The 20,390-nt window shown below is 43.0% G+C and overlaps 1 protein-coding gene across 1 annotated transcript; it reads left to right on the top strand.

The window, feature by feature from the left end:
• Positions 1–506: 506 nt before the first annotated feature.
• Aldh9a1 (aldehyde dehydrogenase 9 family member A1) lies at positions 507–20,390 on the top strand. The gene is made up of 11 exons (XM_090340550.1): positions 507–696; positions 4,486–4,631; positions 6,285–6,414; positions 7,513–7,647; positions 9,346–9,542; positions 11,031–11,171; positions 13,391–13,579; positions 13,789–13,876; positions 15,131–15,272; positions 18,887–18,999; positions 19,989–20,390. Exons 1-11 carry the CDS (start codon positions 525–527, stop codon positions 20,081–20,083), a joined length of 1,548 nt encoding a protein of 515 aa, XP_090196676.1. The 5' UTR covers positions 507–524; the 3' UTR covers positions 20,084–20,390.

Consider the following 20,390-nt stretch of genomic DNA (forward strand, 5'->3'; position numbering starts at 1 on the left):
ATATATACATACAAAGTCGTTCGATTAGCTTCACCCCTTGTGCACTCACTCCAACCCTTACCCTCTTTTCCTAGATCAACCTCAACAAGCTTTGTTCTGTTTTCTCAAGTGTACATGAAGTATTTGGACTATATTTTCTGTCTTTCACATCTCCAGTCTCCACTAGTATCCATCCCCCACTCTAGACAGGACCTGTTTTACATTCCTCTCATTCTTTGGGGAGCGGGGGCTTTGTGTGCTTTGAAGACCCTAGTATTCAGATCCACCCTCTCGAAGCCACACTGATCTGCACCCAGAGACCCAATGACCCTCCCCCTCCCCGCCCCCAGCGTGGAGGCTCGGAGCTGGCCTGCATATCCTCCACTCCATTCCCGGCATATATGACCCCGCCCCCGCAGGCCCCACCCCGCCCCTCGTGGCCAGCCAATCCTGGGCTCTCTTCCCGCCTCCCTACACGTCACGACCCCGCCCCTCGCGGCCAGCCAACTCGCGACTCACGCCCCCGACCCGCCAAGGCCCCCCTTATGAATCTCCCGGCGCTAGTGGCGCCCGCTCCGCGTCTGCTCCACAGGGTTCTCGCTTCCGCCATGAGCACTGGCAGCTTCGTCGTGTCGCAGCCGCTCAATTACCGCGGCGGAGTCCGCGTGGAGCCGGCAGACTCCTCGGGCACGGAGAAGGCGTTCGAGCCGGCCACCGGTAACCGGATAGAGTTGGTGGAGAGGTTCCTTCCCGGCCCCTGCACTCCGTGCGCCCGGCGGGCCTGGGCCTTGCGTTCACTCGGGCCCGGGGAGCAAAGCGGGGGGTGCACGGGGTGTCCTGTTGGATGCACGGCATGCTCTCGGGTACCCGTCGCACTGTCTGGGCGGAGCCCGTAGTCGGGGTGCGGTGCGGGGCCCGCCGTCCGCTGGGAGCACGGGAGGCAGTTCCACGGGGGGGGGGGACGGCAGGGGGGGCGGCGATGACGTGAGATGCGTGTGCAGGGCGCCCGGGGGGGGGGCCGAGCGGGCACGAATCCCACCTCGCCAGTGTACCCCCGTCTGTACGTGGATTAGAAATTGGGGAGAGAAATGAAAAACAAACCAACCCACGAAAGTTCAGCGCGCCCCCTCCCGCCCCAAGCTTGTCTGGGGCCTTGGTGAAAATGTGGAGTGTGAACGTGTCCATGTAGGTGGACCTGGCGAAGTTCCTGCCACAGTCGGCGATCCCCTCTTCACAGGTCGCCAGCTCTTGATAGAGCTCTGCGCAGATTAATATACCAGACAGTGTTGTGTGGTTGTTAATTAGTTCTCCACAGTGGACTCATTCTGTATAACGGGAGCCTCTTCACTCAGGGCAGAGAAGGTGTGCTTAAACTGAGGAGTGGCTTTATTTGCCTTTGGGGATTGTTTGGCGGACTTTTATGGAATATTTTGGGCAGAAAAATGGCGTTTGGTGCAAGCGAGAAGGGCGTGTGTTGTCAGAGCAATCACGGGCTGCAGAGGGGGCTGTGCAGTTTCCCATTGACCTTGTGCACCCAGCCACAGTTCAGCGTCCAGGATAGCTTTCCTTTGGTGAGAGGAGTCCACTCCTCTCTGCCTTCCCTTCCATATTCCAAGTTCCTCAAGGGAACTTGGCAGGGTGCATAGGTGGCTTTCGAGTATAATTCTAGTAATTCAAGAGAGATCTGAGAATTAACCATTTGAAACCAGACTGGGCAAGACTTTCCTCCAATAAACCAGCCAACTGTGCTCAAGTGATAGGGCATAGCCTTGAGTGGAGAAAGCCAAGTGACAGGAACCTCACCCCCAAAAGTTGCTTTTTGTTTTAATTACCCATAGTATGGTGTAGCCTTTTGTTTACTGTCTTTACCAAGTACTTAGTCCATTTGATAACAGAAGTGGTAGTTTTGTGACATTTCTCTGGGAGTTCTTGTGAAAACGAAGTGTGGGCTGGGGAAGTCAAGATGGTTTGTATTTATATACTTGTACTTGGTCAAGATACACTGTACTTATAAGCTGATTTAAAAAAAAAAACCCTTTGTTATCACTAGCTGCAATCTGGAACACTGTGATGAAGACCGGTTATGGGTCAGAAGAACTGAGATATATAGAGGGCGCCAGGGGACACAAAAGCTCATCCCTGGCTTCTGAATCCAAAGATCCTGCCTAACAAGCTTTTTATTCAGTTTAATATGGGGGAGGGGGTGGCTACAGGTGTATGCACAAACTAGGGCATCAATCTATCTTGAGGTTACAATTAACCTGAAGTATAGTTTGTATACATAGTGATAATTGACTCCCTTATTGTAAAGGAGCAATAAACATTCCAGCCATAACACAGACATTGATCTTACCTCTAAGGTCTTAAGTTTTGTTTGTTTGTTTGTTTTGCCAGTCTTGGGGCTTGAACTCTGGGCCTGGGCACTGTCCCTTAGTTCTTTTTTTTTTTTTTTTTTTTTTTTTTTTGCCAGTCCTGGGCTTGAGCTCAGGGCCTGAGCACTGGCCTTGGACTTTCTCAAGGCTAGAGCTCTACCACTTGAGCCTCAGCACCACTTCCAGCTTTTTTCTATGTATGTGGTACCGAGGAATCGAACCCGGGTCTTCATGCATGCTAGGCAAGCACTTTAACCACTAGGCCAAACTCCTGGCCCCCTCCCTTAGTTCTTTTTGTGCAGAGTAGCACTCTACTACTTGAGCCACAGTGTTATTTCTGGCTTTTTCTGTGATTATTTGGAGCTAAGAGTCTCATGGACTTTCCTGCCTTGACTGGCTTTGAACCATGATCCTCAGATCTCAGCTTCCTGAGTAATTAAGATTACAGGCATGAGTAACCAGCACCTGGCAGTCTTTTAGAATCCAAACTGCTCTAACTTAAACATACCTAGGGTAGTAACTTATACATCTGCTGTGCCTTGACTACTTGACTTTTCCAGGGCACAGCAACCAGCCTCCTGAGAGCTGTTTGAGATGGCCTTCCATCTTAACCCTTTCCAGGTCTCATAGCTCGACTTCAGAATTCCTACACTTTGTATAACTCCTTAAAGACAAATATTCTTGGTTTTTTTTTTATCTGTTGTGGGGCTTGAACTCTGGACCTGGGTGCTGTCCCTGAGCTCTTCAGCTACCCCTGAGCCACAGCCCCACTTCCCATTTTCTAATGATTAACTGGAGATAAGAGTCTCTCAGCTTTGTATTGCCCACACTGGCTTTGAACCCCAATCCTCAGATCTCAGCATCCTGAATAGCTAGGATTACAGGCGTGAGTGAGCCACTGTGCTTGGCAAATATTCTTTTTTTTTTTTTTACTTTTTTTTATTATAATTAGTAAAAGGGTTACATGATATTTGCCAGATAGAAGGTGCATTAATTCACATACATTGATACCCTTTCACATGTCTTGGTACCTGTTTCCCTCCCCCCCACACCCCCCATTTCTTTTTTTTTTTAAGTATTGCATTTCTGTTGATGGAGTTGGTTTTGTTTAAAATTCTTGGGATATAGGACTAGAAAAACATCTTTTTATATTTTGTTAAATGGTAGAAATAGGGCATAAAGTTGAAGAAACAATTTTTGTTTTTTAATTTGAGAAAAGGATTTTCTTTTAGAGTCCTTTTTTTTCCTGCTGCCTTTGCTTATTAGTATTAGCAGTATGGCATAACTTACAACATAGAAAAGAGATTTAAAATCAACAGTTCAGAGCTGGGCTCTCGCCTGTAATCCTTGCTACTCAGGAGGCTGAGATCTGTGGATCATAGTTCAAAATGAACGGGCACACACACACAGACACACATACAGATTTAAGAACTTATGGTCTAATATGGTCACTAAATCAGACCATACCTTTTTTTTTTGCCAGTCCTGGGCTTAAGCTCAGGGCCTAAGCACTGTCCTTGGATTTTTCTCAAGGCTAGAACTTTACCACTTGAGCCTCAGCACCACTTCTGGCTTTTTCTAAGTATGTGGTACCGAGGAATTGAACCCGGGTCTTTGTGCATGCTAGGCAAGCACTTTAACCACTAGGCCAAACTCCCGGCCCCCAGACCATACCTTTTTTGTGTGAGTTGGTACTGGGACTTTTAACACATGGCTTTCCCCCCTCCCCCGCTGGCAATTCAGTATACTTAAAAAAGGAGGAAAGTAGTCAAGCACCAGTGGCTCATGCTTATAATCTTTGCTACTCATGAGGCTGAGATGTAAGGATTATTTGTGGTTTGAAGCCAGCCTGGACTAGAAAGTCCATGAGACTCTGATTTCCAGTTAACCACAGAAAGCCAGAAGTGGAGCTATGGCTCAAGTGGTAAAGTGCTAGCCTTGAGCACAAAAGTTCAGGGACAATGCTCTGGCTCTGGGACTGGCAAAAAAAAAAAAAAAAAAAAATATATATATATATATATAAAGGGAGCATATATATATATATATGCTTATATATGTTGATTTATAGTGATCTTAATTAAATGGGTTGCAATAATTTGAGCTAAAACTGCTTCTCCTTTTTTTTTTTTAATAGGTCGAGTGATAGCTACTTTCACATGCTCTGGAGAAAAGGAAGTTAATTTGGCTGTTGAAAATGCAAAGGCTGCCTTTAAAATATGGAGTAAAAAATCTGGTATGGAGAGGTCCCGAATCCTTTTGGAAGCTGCCAGGATAATAAGGGTGTGTATTAATATTGTACCTTCCAGAAAACTCCTCTTACATTGTTTTGATGCCTTAAGTGGTAATATATCATCCATGAGTAAAAAAGGTGAGAGCACAAAGCCCTCTGTTATTGTCAGTTGGGTTGTAATTATATGATCTTCTAAGTCTTTCCTTGTTGTAATTTGCTTCCAGGAAGCACATGATGCCTCCTAAGCAAGGTCAAGTGAATATGCAAAAGTGAAAAAATGATAGCATGTTTGTTTGTTTTGTGTCAGTCCTGGGTCTTGAATTAGGCATGGGTACTGTCTCACCATTTCTGCTCAAGGCTAGCACTCTACCACTTGATCCATGGCCCTACTTCCAGCTTTTTTTTTTTTTTTTTTTGGTGGTTAATTTGGAGCTAGTCTGACTGACTTTATTGCTTAGGCTAGATTTGAACATATGTTCACATGCCACATTTTCTTTACCCAGTTATTGTTGGGCACCTTTGCTGATTTCATCATTTGGTAATTGTGAACAGTGCTGCAATAAACATGAAATATGCAGGTGTCTGTCTGGTATATTGATTCATTCTCCTTTGGATGTATGTCCAAGAGTTGTATGGCGGGGTCAGTCTTTTGAGGAACCTCTGTATTAAATTGTGGAAGTGTAGAGGTTCGTGTCTGTGATCCCAACTACTCCAGAAGTAACAATGAGGTTTGCAGTTTAAGCACAGGCAGGCATGGTGATTCCCAGCTGCATGGGAGACATTTGTAGGATGGTCATGGTCTGAAGCTAGCCTCTGCAAGCACAAGGCCCTGAGTTCAAACCTTAGTACTGCCAAGAAATTGTTTTTAGTTTGATAGGGAAAAAGTGATCATTCTAAGGTAATAATTTTAATCTGTCCTTTATTATTTTTACCTTCCATGAGCATTTAGGGTGGTCATGTCCTCTTCAGAACTTTCCCATGACAGGCACAGTAGTACATACCTCTAATCCCAGCATCTTTGTATAATGATCATATGTTTAAAGTCAGCTAGAACTACAGGTTCAAAAATCTAAAAGGAAGCTGGGCCTGGTGGCTCAGGCTTGTAATCCTAGCTATTCACGAGGCTGAGATCCAATTAATCACCAGAAAACCAGAAGTGATCCTGTGGCTCAAAGTGGTAGAGTACTAGCCTTGAGTAAAAGCTCGGAGAGTACACAGGTCCTAAGTTCAAGCCCTGTTTAAGAACAGGGCTCCTCTGGAAAAATCAGTTTTATCTGTTACAAATGCAATTCAATCATATTTTTTCCTTAAAAAATAGAAGGTCGGGGCCAGGAGTTTGGCTTAGTGGTAGAGTGCTTGCCTAGCATGCACAAAGACCTGGGTTCAGTTCCTCGGTACCACATACATAGAAAAAAGCCGGAAGTAATGCTGAGGCTCAAGTGGCAGAGCTCTAGCCTTGAAAAAGTCTTAAGGACAGTGCTCAGGCCCTGAGCTTTAAGCCCAGGACTGGTAAAAATAAATAAATAAAAAAATAAAAGGCCCTTGCACTTGCTAGGCAGGTGCTCTATCACTGAGCCACATCCCTAAGCACTTTTGTTTTCACTTAAAATGCAAGCTGTTTTTAGAAATCAAATAGTGTATTTTATGTAAGCATTACATGTGTGTTAATGTGTCTTATATCTACTCTTCTATTTTACTCAAAGGAGCGGACAAATGAAATTGCCAATGTGGAGACCATCAACAACGGGAAGTCTATCTTTGAGGCCCGCTTAGACATTGAAAATTGCTGGCAGACCCTGGAATATTTTGCAGGCTTGGCTGGATCCATGGCTGGTAAGCCTTTGCCTGAAACTCTGCTCATAAGGATGTGGAGGTGCAGAGCCTAGTCATGAAGAGCAAGCATCTTTGAATTAACACAGGCCTGGGTTAAAATGTAGGGGTCACTGCTTTCTACTTGGGTGCTCAGGATCTACTTTATCTTGTCTTATCTAGAGAGCATACCCTATACCTCTTGGGATGTTTTAAGGACTAAATGAGCTATTACATTTAAACCACCTAGCATGTACATGTGTGGGCAAGAAAGAGTGTGTCGTATGTGCTTGTTTTTATGGATTAGCAAAAGACCTTCATAGCTTAGAAAGCAATTCATATTTGATGGTTAGTAGGACCCAGCTGGGCCAGAAGTTCAACATTTTATTGTCGCCACACTTCTTTGCTGCTGAGTCTTTTCCTTGTTTTCATTTTATTTCATTTAACTTATACAAAAGAAGCCCTGGAAACTTTTTTGGGGAATTGAGTAATGAAATCCAGGTGCCAGGGCCTTATGCCTAGCCACTCTGGAGGTTGAGAGCTGAGGATTGCAATTTGAAGCCAATCTTGAAAGAAAAGTCTGTGACTCTTATCTCTAATTAACCAACCAAAAGCTGGAAGTGGAATTATGGATTAAGTGGTAGAGAGCCAGCCTTGAGCCAAAAAGCAAGGGATAGCACTTAATCCCTGAGTTCAAGGTAAACATGTGATGGTAAAAATCTTCTGGAGCATGGACCTGAATTCTTTTTCTTTCTTCTTTTTTTTTGTGGCTGTTGATCTTATACTTATTTATTTTTGTTAGTCCCAGAGCTTGAACTCAGGCGTGGACACTGTCCCTGAGCTTCTTTTGCTCAAGACTAGTACTCTACTACTTGAACCACAACGCCACTTCCAGTTTTTTCTGTGTATAGTACTGAGGAATTGAATCCAATGCTTTGTGCATGTTGGGTAAGCACTCTACTAAGCCTGTCTTCTTTTAAAACAGGACTTTTTTTTGGATTCAGGCCATCCCTTGGACTTGAGTTTCTCCCAAATCTAACTCGGTGCTGGGATTATAGGCATGGGCTACCATGCCTTCCTCCTACAGGCCATATCCTACTTTCTCCTCTGTTTTCCCCTTAGGTGAACACATCCAGCTCCAAGGTGGATCCTTTGGCTACACTAGAAGAGAACCACTTGGGGTCTGTGTGGGGATAGGAGCATGGAACTACCCCTTCCAGATTGCTTGCTGGAAATCAGCTCCGGCTTTGGCCTGCGGTAAGAATGAATCACTTTGAGCTGCTGTTCTCTCCTATTCTCTATCCTTCACCTCTCTATAAACATATACTTGGATATAGAAAGGTCCTGCTTTGGAGTATTCAAACCTCAGAGGAGGCAGGTCCATTCCTACCCTAATTTGTTCCTCAAAATTTGTCTCTAGGGGCTGGGAGTAGCCTAGTGGTAGAGTGCTTACCTAGCATGCATGACACCCCGGGTCTGATTCCTTGGTACCACATACACAGCAAAAAACTGGAAGTGATGTTGTGGTTCAAGTGATAAAATGCTAGCCTTGAGAAAGCCCAAGAGCAGTGCTCTGGTCAATCCCCAAGACTGGAAAAAAAAATAAAAAGCTTAGATTATACACACTGGTCATGAGGTCATGTCTGTATATTCCTCTTAAAAATTTACATTTCTCTATCTTTTGTTTATTTAGTTTGGGATAGTAGTGGGGATTGAACTGGGTCAACATGCTTGCTAGGGGACATCTTCCATCTTTTTTTTTTTGGTTGTGGGATTTGAACTCTGGCCGTCGGCACTGTTCCTGAGCTCTTCAGCTCAAGGCTACTACTCTACCATGTTGAGCCACAGTGTCACTTCTGACTTTCTGGTAGTTAATTGGAGATAAGAGTCTCACTAGGCTGGACGCAGTGGCTCACACCTGTAATTCTAGATACTCAGGAGACTGAGATCTGAGGATCAATGTTCAAAGCTAGCCCGGGCACTAAAGAACATGAGACTCTTATCTCCAATTAACCACTAGAAAATGGAAAGTGGGAAGTGGGGCTGTGACTCAGAGACAGTGCCCAGGCCCAGAGTTCAAGCCCCATGACCCACCAAAAAAAAAAAAAAAAAAGAGAGTCTCACTGATTTTCCTGCTGGGGCTGACTTTGAACCTTGATCCTCAGATCTTAGTCTCTTGAGTAGCTAGGATTACAGGCATGAGCCACTGGTGCCTGGCTGGTCCTTTAACTCTTGAACCATGCCCTCAGCTCTCTAGTTTTATATAAGGAGAGGAGGTAACTTGATTTTTTCCTGCTTCATTGAATTAGATTTGACCTTTCTGGACAAGAATTTCTAGAAGTAGAAGATAAGCTATCCCCTTCATTGATGTCTTAAGAGAAATGATAAGCCAGGCTACCATCAGAGCAGCACCACTTGGTTGAAAACAAAGACTGCTGGGAGCAAGGCAGCGTATCTTTAAAGGATGTTGAGGGAACACTGCAGTTAGGGCACTGAAATGTAGTGTCTGTCCTGTCATCGTGAATGTTCTTGTTTTTGCACTGCTTTGTTTGTGAGACAGTGTGTGGAGGAGGAATGGGTTCAGAGGTAAGTCACTAGCTTTGGGGACCTTAATTAAGTGAACCTATGAGGTATTCTGTTTTAACTGGTATGTAACAGGACCCATCAGTCCTCAACTGCTAATATTGCTAATATAAGCTTTAAATGAGGTCATTTAGGTACAGTGGCCTTGCTATTCAAGTATAAGGAATTACTATTTGAGACTGAGAAAATATATAGTGTGAGATGCCTTTGATGAGAAAAAGGAAGACAGGAAGGAAAAGATTGTCTATTGTTAAGAACATTTTGGGTCTGGAATTTGATGGGAGAACAGGCAACAGTTGGAAGTGTCTGGGCTTGTTCTCAAGGGATCACCCCTCTCAAGTCTGTGTTCTTGTGTGTCTTGCATTTATACAGGAAACGCCATGGTCTTTAAGCCCTCTCCCTTCACGCCTGTTTCTGTTTTACTCCTGGCTGAAATCTATACTGAGGCTGGTGTGCCTCGTGGGCTCTTCAATGTGGTGCAAGGAGGCGCCGCCACAGGCCAGTTTCTCTGTCAGCATCGCGATGTGGCCAAGGTCTCCTTCACTGGAAGTGTCCCTACTGGAGTGAAGGTACAGAGGAAACCAGCCTGGGTGAACTCATGTGGTTCCAGATCAGGCAGTGCCAGAGACATTACAGTACTACCGTGCTGATGAATCCATACTACTGGGTCCATGCCTGGACTTTATATGTCTTTGGATTTGATGTAGAGTATATTGGGAATGGGGCTGGGAATCTTTGGGGCCAGAACCTGAAATGGAAGTGTGAGGCAGGAAGGGAGTCTGCACGGGGCAGCGTGGGGAGAGGGTCCTTCCTCTACCTGAGGGATTGATAATGGGGGCTTGTGTAGGAGGCTATTTGTCAGGTTATTTCACAGTCTTTTTTTTTTTTCCAACTTCAATTTGTGTTCTGAACTCTATTAGCTTTAAACACAGAAATGCAAGAAAAATTTCTGGCTTGATAATCTTGAGAATTGTCAGGGTTTTAAACGAACTCCCTCTTTAGATTTTACTTTAATTAATTAATTTATTTATAGTGGGGTTTGATCTCAGGACATAGGTACTGCACCTTAGCCTTTTCACTCAAGGCTGGCACTCTACCACTTGAGCCATGCATCATTTTATTTTTTATTTTTATTTATTTTTAAAATTTATTTTACTTATTTATTTTTGGCCTGGGGCTTGAACTCAGGGCCTGAGCACTATCTTTGGACACTTTTTGCTCAAGGCTAGTGTTCTGCCACTTTAGCCACAGCTCTACTTTTGGCTTTTTCTGTGTATGTGGTACCAAGGAATTGAACCCAGAGCTTCATGCATGTGAGGCAAACACTCTCCCATTAGGCTATGCTCCGGCCTATTTTTATTTATTTTTAAATCTTTATTTATTTATTTTTATTATAATTTTTTTTGTTTGCCAGTCCTGGACTTGAGCTCAGATCTGAGCACTGTTCTTGGACTTTCTCAAGGCTAGAGCTCTACCACTTGAGCCTTAGCACCACTTCCGGCTTTTTTCTATGTATGTGGTATCGAGGAATCAAACCCAGGTCTTTGTGCATGCTAGGCAAGCACTCTACCACTAGGCCAAACTCCTGGCCTCTATTTATTTTTTGTCGGTTGTGGGGCTTGAACTCTGGGCCTGAGCGCTGTCCCTGAAATCTTCAACTCGAGGCTACCGCTCTACTCCTGGAGCCACAAGTGCCACTTCCAAATAATGCCTCTACTTTCAGCTTTCTGTTGGTTAATCAGAGATAAATATTTTTCAGAGTTTTCTGCCCTAGCTGGCTTCAAACCTTGATCCACAGAGTCCAGCCTCCTAAGTAGTTAGGATTATAGGCATGAGCCACTGGTTTCTCACTTCCTGTTTAGATTTTGAAGTGTAGTTCTGTGGATGTACTTCAGAGTTTTTAAAAAGAATATTTTAAGTAGACAAAGGGCACAGTGTACTGAGGGTAAGGCTTAACTCATACACAGTTCAGGATAGCTGTAGGTTTAGGTTTGAGTGGCTTAGCATGAAGATTAACTCATGTTCACCTTCCTGCATGCTTTGTTTTGTTCTCTAAGATCATGGAGATGTCCGCTAAAGGAATCAAACCTGTTACCTTGGAGCTCGGGGGCAAATCTCCTCTCATCATCTTCTCTGACTGTAACATGGAGAATGCCGTGAAGGGGGCACTGATGGCCAACTTCCTCACACAAGGCCAGGTATGGACCTGTCTGGAAAAGGCTCTGAAGGAGTGTCTACCTGTGATCTAACTGCTTTCTGTTGTGAGGTACTGGCAGGTAAGAATTTCACAGACTTGGGCCGGGAGTTTGGCCTAGTGGTAGAGTGCTTGCCTAGCATGCACGAAGACCCGGGTCCGATTCCTCGGTACCACAAATACAGAGAAAGGCTGGAAATGGTGCTGTGGCTCCAGTGGTATGAGTGCTAGCCTTGAGAAAGCCCAAGGACAGTGCTCAGGCCCTGAGTTCAAGACCCAGGACCAGCAAAACAAAAAAAAAGCGAACAAACAAAACAACAGCAACAAACACAACAACAAAAAAAGAATCTCACAGACTTTCTTAACTGGGCTGGTTTCTAATGGTGATCCTCAGATCTCAGCCTCACAAGTAGTTAGGATTTGCAGATATAAGCAACTAGCCCAAGTTGACTCATTCCTCTCAGTAACAGAAGAGTCTTAAGGCAGGCAGGAAAAGGAAACTCTTCTCTCTAATTAACCACTCAAAAACTGGAAGTGGAGCTGTGGCTCAAAGTGGTAGAGTGTTAGCCTTGAGCAAAAACTACTCAGGGACAGTCTCCAGGCCTGGAGTTCAAGTCCTAAGACCACCACCACTAACAACAACAACAAAAATGTCTTGGACTGCTTGGGTTGGAACTGTAGTCCTAAGATCTCAGCCTTCTAAGTAACTAGGATTACAAATGTGAGCCACCAATACCCAGCTCAAATGCTCAAAATTTTAAATATGGGTTTAAGAATATAGCTCTTAATCTATACCTACTCTAAGGTCCTTCCCCATTCCTAAAATATACTGCCACATTGAATAGCTGCTGCAAAGAATTAGGATATTTTCTGGGTCATAATCAGGACCTTTTTTTTTTTCTTCTGGTTCTGAGATTTGAACTCAGTGCCAGTGGCTTGCTCAGCTTGCTTGTTCACAGGTGGTCCTCTACTACTTCAGCCACATTTTTTCATCTCAGCATTTTGCTGGTTAATTGATGATGGTGCCTTTGGGACTTTTCTCCTTGAGTTGACTGTGAGTCTCAGCTGTCCAGTTTGCTCAGTATCTTTAAATAGCTATGATTATAGGCATGAGCAATTTGTCTTCAGCATAAATATTAACTTTTAAAAGGCTGATTTTAGGGCTGGGTATGTGGCTTAGTGGTAGAGTGCTTGACTAGCATATATGAAGCCCTAGATTTGATTCTTTAGTACCACATAAACAGAAAAGGCCAGAAGTGGCACTGTGGCTTAAGTTGTAGAGTGCTAGCTTTGAATAAAAGAAGCTTAAGGACAGTACCCAGGCACAGAGTTCAAGGCCCAGTATTGACAAAAAAAAAAAAAAAATAGATTGTAGTAGCCAGCATAGTCTACAGTTTCCTTCATGAATCTTCCTAGTAGGGTTGGGGACAATTTTTAGAAATGAAACAGTCTTTTAAAAGAAATGTACCGGGCCAGGAGTTTGGCCTAGTGGTTAAAGTGCTTGCCTATCATGCATGAGGACCCGGGTTCGATTCCTCGATACCACATATAGAAAAAAGCCGGAAGTGGTGCTGAGGCTCAAGTGGTAGAGCTCTAGCCTTGAGAAAGTCCAAGGACAGTGCTCAGGCTCTGCGCTCAAGCCCAGGACTGGCAAAAAAAAAAAAAAAAAAAAAAAAAAAAGAAATGTACCATGGGGGCTGGGAATTTGGCCTAGTGGTAGAGTGCTTGCCTAGCATGCATGAAGACCCGGTTCGATTCCTCAGTACAAAATACATAGAAAAAGCCGGAAGTGGTGCTTTTTGGCTTAAGTGGTAGAGCTCTCACCTTAAGAAAGCCCAAGGACAGTGCTCAGGCCTTGAGCTCAAATCCAGGACTGGCGAAAAAAAAAAAAAAAAAGAAATGTACCGTGGTGGGGGCTGAGGACACAGATAGAGGTAGAAAGAGTGCACAACTGCAGTCATTTTATTCAATGTATGTTATGTAAAAAATGAACTATATAACTTGAAGGTAGGAACAGAAAGGGGAAATAGGGGAGAATAATAGGGATGGCACTGACCAAGAAGCATTGTACTCATAACCTGACTTTTGGAATTATATCCTCTTTGTACAAATGCGTCATCATCATCATCATGATAATAATATCATGTCTCTTGCTAGATTATGTTTCTTTTTAGTTCCCATTTCCTCCCTTATACAAATTCAAGTCTTGTGTCTACTCTTTAGGTTTGCTGTAATGGGACCAGAGTATTTGTGCAAAAGGGAATTCTTGATAAATTTACTGAAGAAGTGGTGAAACAAACCCAAAAGATAAAAATTGGAGATCCCTTTCTGGAAGATACAAGAATGGGTCCACTTATCAACAGACCACATCTGGAGAAGGTTCTTGGCTTTATTAAATTGGCAAAGGAAGAGGTAAGAAATGAGAGGCAGCTGGGAGGGCAAAGGAAGGCTAGATTATTGCTGCTTGCTGAGTGCCTCTTCTGGTTAATATCCAGTGGCTGTGCCTGCCCTCTGCGATGCCAGGCTCTGCTCTTACAATGGGAAAAAATTAATGTTTCAGAAATGCATATCAGAGTGACAGGTTTAATACAGAAGATGCATTCTTTCTCTTTTCTTTCCAGGGCGCTAAAGTGTTATGTGGTGGAGATTTGTATGTACCTGAGGATCCCAAATTAAAAGATGGATATTACATAAAGCCTTGTATATTAAGTATGTCTTACCTGCTTTTTTTTTTTTTTTTTGGGCCTGTCCTGGGGCTTGAATTCAGGGCCTGGGCACTGTCCTTGGATACTTTTGCTCAAGGCTAGCACTCTGCCACTTGAGCCACAGCACCACTTCTGGCTTTTTTCTATATATATGGTACTGAGAAATGGAACTCAGGGCTTTATGGACGCTCGGAAAACACTTTACCACTAGGCCACACTCCTGGCCCTTGTCTGCTTTTAAATGGCTTCATTAAAGTATTGAGTATATAGGAATGATTATGAATAAAGTATATATGGAGTATAAAGCAACTACCCAGGTGTCATAAGTATACATGGGTTACTTCTGAAGCCCGCTGAGTGCCCTGCCTCTAGGTTAGCCATATGTATTAGGTTCCTTTCGACATCACATGTTTTCCTGGAAGCTCAAGGAAATGAAAGTAGTTAGCCTCTGGTGGTTCACATCTGTAATCCTAGTTATGCAGGAAGCTGAGTTCTGAGGACCAGGGTTTGAAGCCAGCCTGGGAAGGAAAGCCCATGACACTTTTATTCCAATTAAGTAACAAAGAAGCCAGAAGTGGAGCTGTCACTTGAGTAAAAAAGCTCAGGGGCAGTCCAGGTCCCGAGTTCAAGCATAGAACCCAGTATCAAAAAGTTTATCACTAGGATATTAGTTTTGTTTAGTTTCTTCTCTTTTGTATGCTTGTTTCTTGTCACTAACTAACATTGTGATGAATATTTTTGTAAAGGCAGTGTTACTTGACTCAGTAGAGGTATAATTACGTAAAGGCTATAACTTTAGAGATTATGAAATTGCCAGATGGAAAGGCTATTCTAGCCAGTATTCACAGTGGCAATGGTATAGTGGACTTTTTCTATGTATGTGGTACTGAGGAATGGAACCCAGGTCTTCGTGCATGCTAGGCAGGCATTCTACCACTAGGCCAAACTCCCAGCCCCTATAGTGGACTTTTTAAATCTCTGTATTTTCCTGTTTATTGTAAATAATGCATTTACAATTTTTTTCTAAAGTGAATTTTTAAAATTTATAGTTAATTAGTTGCACAAAGATGTTATAATTCCATAAGTCAGATTATGAGTACAGTGCTTGTTGGTCAGTATCATCCCTTCTGTTGTTCTGAGTTCTCCCAATTATTTTCCCTCCCATTCCTGCTCTCAAGTTATATAGGAATAAGACATTTGTGAATGTCTGAACTAACACGCTCTTCTCTGACATATGGTTTTCTATAAATGTTTGCAGCCAATTGCAGAGATGACATGACCTGTGTACAGGAAGAGATCTTTGGACCAGTGATGTCTATCTTATCATTTGACAGTGAAGAGGAGGTCCTGGAAAGGGCCAACAATACCACTTTTGGACTAGCAGCTGGTGTTTTTACCAGGTATGTAGAAAGGGATACTGAAGGAAGCAGTTCGGAAGGGTTGAGCTGCAGGGTGCTAAGCTGAGTATCTGACCTTGCTCCTCTCCACAAGTTGCGTTTTCCATTTGTTGCGCTTTCTTCTTTTTTTTTCTTTTCTCTCCTTTTGCATTACTGGGATGGATATCATGACTTCATCCATGCCAGGCAAAGCGCTCTGCTGCTGAGATACACCCCTCCCTCCCCCAATCTGTTTGCTTTAGTTTAAGTGAGAAGATGCCAGAGCAGCATTTCATAATTTGCCCTCAGTGGCCAGACAACCTTGCTGTCAGTGTAGAGTGAACTGTGAACTTTGCTGATGAAAAAGCTGTCCTCTTTCATTCCTTCACTGAGTAAACATTTTAGCTTCTGACCTGTGTAAAGTATGGGGGTACTTTTTGTATGTTTCTACAATTAAAAAAAAAATATGTTCTTTAAAGGTGATGTACATAGGGCTTACTGTCACGTAAGAACCATTTATCTCTGATTAACCAGCAAAAAGCTGGAAATAGAGGCATTGCTTAAAGTGGCGCTTGTGTCTCAAGGGGTAGAGTGGTGGCCTTGAGCTAAAGAGCTCAGGGACAGAGCCTAGGCCCAGAGATCAAGCCCCAAGACTGGGGGTGGGGGGGGAGGGAGGGGGAGGGAAATGAGGATTGTAGTAGTTTCTAATAGGAATACATCCTGACTCACATGGATATTTTCTTCCTAAGAGAGCTTTAGGATATTCCAGTTTTAAATATCATAGGTAATGTTGTGACTAATATCTTTATACATAAAATTTAACTACTATAATAGAAGTAAAAATGATTTAGGAGCACAGTTTCTCTGACAAAGCCAGGCAGGGTGCTCTGTACATGCATGTAATCCTAGCACATTCACTAGTCTGATATAGGAGGATCATGAGTCTGAGGTTAACCTGGGCCATCTAGCAAGACTGTGTCTCAAAAAAAAAATCAAATCAAGTAAATATTTCTTGAGTGTGTACAAACTTTAATTAGCTGGCAAAAGGAGGCAGACTTATTTTGTTTCATTTAGGATTATGCTATTTGTTAGATGTGATGTCTAAGGTGAAATTTGTGGCTCTGTGGTCAAGAACCTAGGAAGGAAGGACATGTCTCCCCTCCAGTGAACCATCTTGGAGGCCTGATGTAATTGCTTCCCTTTGAGCTCTGAAGAAAAGGAGGCTGGGAGTGTGGCCTAGTGGTAGAGTGCTTATCTAGCATGCACAAAGACCTTGGTTCGATTCCTCAGTACCACATACATAGAAATAAGCCAGAAGCAGTGCTATGGTTCAAGTGATAGAGCTCTAGCCTTAAGAAAACCCAAGGACAGTGCTCAGGTCCTGACCCAAGCACATACCATACAATTAATCTATTTTAGTGTTTTTAGTGTATTTGCAGCATTATGAAATGGTAGTTGCAGAATAATCTAATTTTAGAATATTGTCTGTAGTTTTTTTTTTTTTTTTTTCCTGTTCTGAGGCTTGAACTCTGGGCTTGAGCACTGTCCTTGGGCTTTCTCAAGGCCAGAGCTCTACCACTTGAGCCACAGCACCACTGGCTTTTTCTGTTTATGTGGTACCAAGGAATCAAATCTAGGTTTTGTGCATGTTAGGCAAGCACTCTACCATTAGGCCAAACTCCTGGCCCTTGTCAGTAGATTTCTTGATCCCAAGAAAAAACTGGATTCCATTACATAGCTACCCCTCATCCTTTCTCCTCAAGATCCTGCAACACTGATCTACTCTGTTCCTGTGGATTTGCCTGTTCTCAATATTTTATTTATTTACTTATTTAGCCAGTCTTGGAGCTTGAACTCAGGCCCTGGTCACTGGCCCTGAACTTCTTTTGCTCAAGGCTAACACTCTCCACTTGAGCCACAATGCTACCCTGTGGCTTTTCCTATTTATATGTACTGAGGAGTCAAGGCCAGTGCTTCATGCTTGACAAGGCAAGCACTCTACCACTAAGCCACATTCCTAGCCCCCATTCTGAATGGTGTAGTCAGTCATACTATTGTGGCATTTAAAAAAAAAGAACTGTAATGTATAGAGGGGTTACAGTTATATTCGCCAGGTAGTAGTTGCATTATTTCTCACACATTGATATCCTTTTCAAGTTTTTGTCCCCATTTCCCTCCCTTGACCCCCTCCCAATCATCTTGTTTTCCTCCCTTTCCTTTCCTATTTCAAATAAACAAATAAACATGTATACAATATTCCAGGTAACAAAGTCAGATACTGTAACAATATGAGCATTGTAGCCTTTTTGTGTTGGTATTTCCACTTTGCCTGTTTTCAAAGTTGATAAATATTGGAGCATGTATCAGTTAATCCCTTTTTACTCTTGAATAATATTCCATTATATGGCTATAACACCTTTTGTTTGTAAGATTATTTTGCCTTTTTTTTTCCCCTCCAGTCTGGGGCTTGAACTCAAGGCTTAGGCACTGTTCCTGAGCTTCCTTTGCTCAAGGCCAGCACTCTGCCACTAAGCCACATTCCCAGCCCATTTTTTTTTTTTTTTTTTTTTTTTTTGCTTTTTGAGACAGGATTTCACTGTGTAGTGCAGTCTAGTCTGGAACTCTGCAATCCCCTTGCTTCAGTCTCCTGAATCTGGTATTACAGCTTTACACCACTATGCCCAGCTTCCTTTTTATCTACTCATCTCTTGATGGGTCATTGTCCGATTGTTCCTAGTCCTTTTTTTTTTTTTGTTGGTTGAACTAAGGATGTCCTTGAGCTTTTTTTCTCAAGGTTAGCCCTCTACCACTTGATCCAAGGCACCCCTTTTGGTTTTCTGGTGGTTAATGAATGGTTTGTCATTGCAGTTTTGATTTGTATTCACATTTATTCTTTGTCATTTTCTTGACAATCTTTATTTGCAACACAGAAGTTTTAATTCTGCTGGAGCATTGTGACTCACGACTGTAATCCTAGCTACTTAGGAGGCTGAGATCTAAGGATGAGGGTTCAGAGACCACTAGACTCTTATCTCTAATTAAGGACTAGAAAACCAGAAGTACCTCTGTGGCTCAAGGGGTAGGGTGGTAGTCTTGAGCTGAAGAGCTCAGAGACAGCAGCCAGGCCCAGAGTCCAAGTCCCATGACTGACCAAAAAAAAAAAAAAAAAGTTCTGACTCTGCCTAGTTTTTTGTTTGTTTTTAAATTTGTTACTTTAGTGTTATATTTTAGGGGCTTTGTTTACGGTAAAGTCATAAGTGTTTATTCCCTGGTTTCTTTCTACCAGTTTTCTGGTTTTCCCTCTGACACAGCAGTTCTATTAGGTCCATGTAAGTGCATTTTTGTGTGTAGAATGAGAAAGGACCTTTTGTGGGTAGGTATGTAGTTGTTGGAAAAGATTTTCCTCCTGTTGAGTAGTTTCTGTGCCCTTGTTCTTTATTTCATAAATGCTGTTGGGATGAAATGAAAACCCTAAATCCATTTCTATTTTGCCTAAATGGTAAAAGATTTTGAAGCATTTTGAGGAAAACCAAAATTTGGCAAGATTTCTGGACCTTTAGAATGAGCAATCCAACTTGTTCCTGTAGGGTCTTAGCATAAGCACTGTGAATAACCTGAACAGTCTCTCTTCTCCATAGAGACCTCCAGCGAGCCCACAGAGTGGTGGCTGAGCTGCAGGCTGGAATGTGCTTCATCAACAACTATAATGTCAGCCCTGTGGAGCTGCCCTTTGGTGGATATAAGAAGTCAGGTGAGGAGCTGGAAAAGGCAAAAATCAAACCAGGTGGCTAGGAGGACTGCCATTATACCTCAGGGGTCTTAAGTCTGCCTGTGCATTATTTACCTGGGCAAGTACATAGACCCCTGGTTCTGCCCAGACCCATTGTGCCAGTCTATGGGAATGGAGGCCAAATGTTTGCAAGGGACCTTGGTGTGCATATATTAATCCATTCTATCTGGGCCAAGTTATTACAATGTCTTCATTTACCACAATTCTAACTCCCTCCCTTCTACTGGGAGTGTTTTCCTTAGACAGTACTGTCTCATTTTGTAGTCAGACATGTATGTTATCATGATGTGACAGACATAAGTCTTGCATGTCAGAGTCCCTGTCTCTGGCAAATACTTAACAGGTGTCATGTAGTTGAAAAATATATAAACATTTCTGGGATGGTTCTCTTAAGTTTGAGAGTCTGATTTGGTCTTTATAATTGCTCTACCACTTCTTTTTTTCTTTTTAACCAGTCCTGGGGCTTGAACTCAGGGCCTGGGCACTGTCCTTGGGCTATCCTCAAGGCTAGCATTCTACCACTTGAGTCACAGCACCACTTCCGACTTTTTCTGTGTATGTGGTACCAAGGAATCGAACCCAGGGCTTCATGCGTGCTAGGCAAGCACTCTACCACTAGGCCAAACTTCTGGCCTCCTGGCATTTCTTAAATCACCTCTATCCCTGTAGGATACTTGGAGTAAATGGATACAGAGATGCAAATAAAAGTGCTACCAAAATACCATTTAGTATGGTCTGAATCAAGCGGAATAGTATACACTGAAGATAAGGTTCATGTTAGGTGTTTTCCCGTGGTTACCCCTAAAGACCTGTGGGTCACATTTCCTATCCCTAGCCCACAGATAGCACATATGTTAAATTTCTGTGTTCTTCCCTGCCTCAATGAGCAGTATCTGTTTTCTCTGACAACGGCATCGACTGCTCATCACAGCCCTTTCTCTTCCTTTTAGGGTTCGGCAGAGAGAATGGCAGAGCCACAATTGAGTATTATTCGCAGCTGAAGACTGTGTGTGTGGAGATGGGCGATGTGGAGTCTGCTTTTTGAAATTCTTCTGTGAAGTCTGTCAAATTCAGACGTCTAGTCATTGTGGATAATGGTTCAGTGTTCTTCATCTGTCACTCACCTCTCTAATGTATGTGACTAAGTGCCCTTTAGACAGTAATCAAGAAAACTGCTTTTCTACAAAGCCAATTTCTGTGAAATCTGTCAAAGCCAAGGACACACTTCAAGAGAATAGGTTGATCACACATTCAATCTCTTCTGCTTCTGATTCCAGCCATGTTAGTTTCTTTTTCTTTTTTATATTGGTAAGTTCCTACTAGAATTAGTAAATACGATATCTATTTGCTGA

The sequence above is a fragment of the Megascapheus bottae genome, chromosome 10, assembly GCF_031878675.1.
Source record: "Megascapheus bottae isolate mThoBot1 chromosome 10, mThoBot2.hap1, whole genome shotgun sequence".
Taxonomy (NCBI): domain Eukaryota; kingdom Metazoa; phylum Chordata; class Mammalia; order Rodentia; family Geomyidae; genus Megascapheus; species Megascapheus bottae.

Coding starts and splice junctions, on each gene's coding strand:
- Aldh9a1 (XM_090340550.1), top strand. CDS start 525: ATGAATCTCCCGGCGCTAGTGGCGCCCGCTCCGCGTCTGCTCCACAGG. Junction 6,415..7,512: donor CTTGGCTGGATCCATGGCTG/GTAAGCCTTTGC, acceptor TTTTCCCCTTAG/GTGAACACATCCAGCTCCAA. Junction 19,000..19,988: donor TGGTGGATATAAGAAGTCAG/GTGAGGAGCTGG, acceptor TCTTCCTTTTAG/GGTTCGGCAGAGAGAATGGC.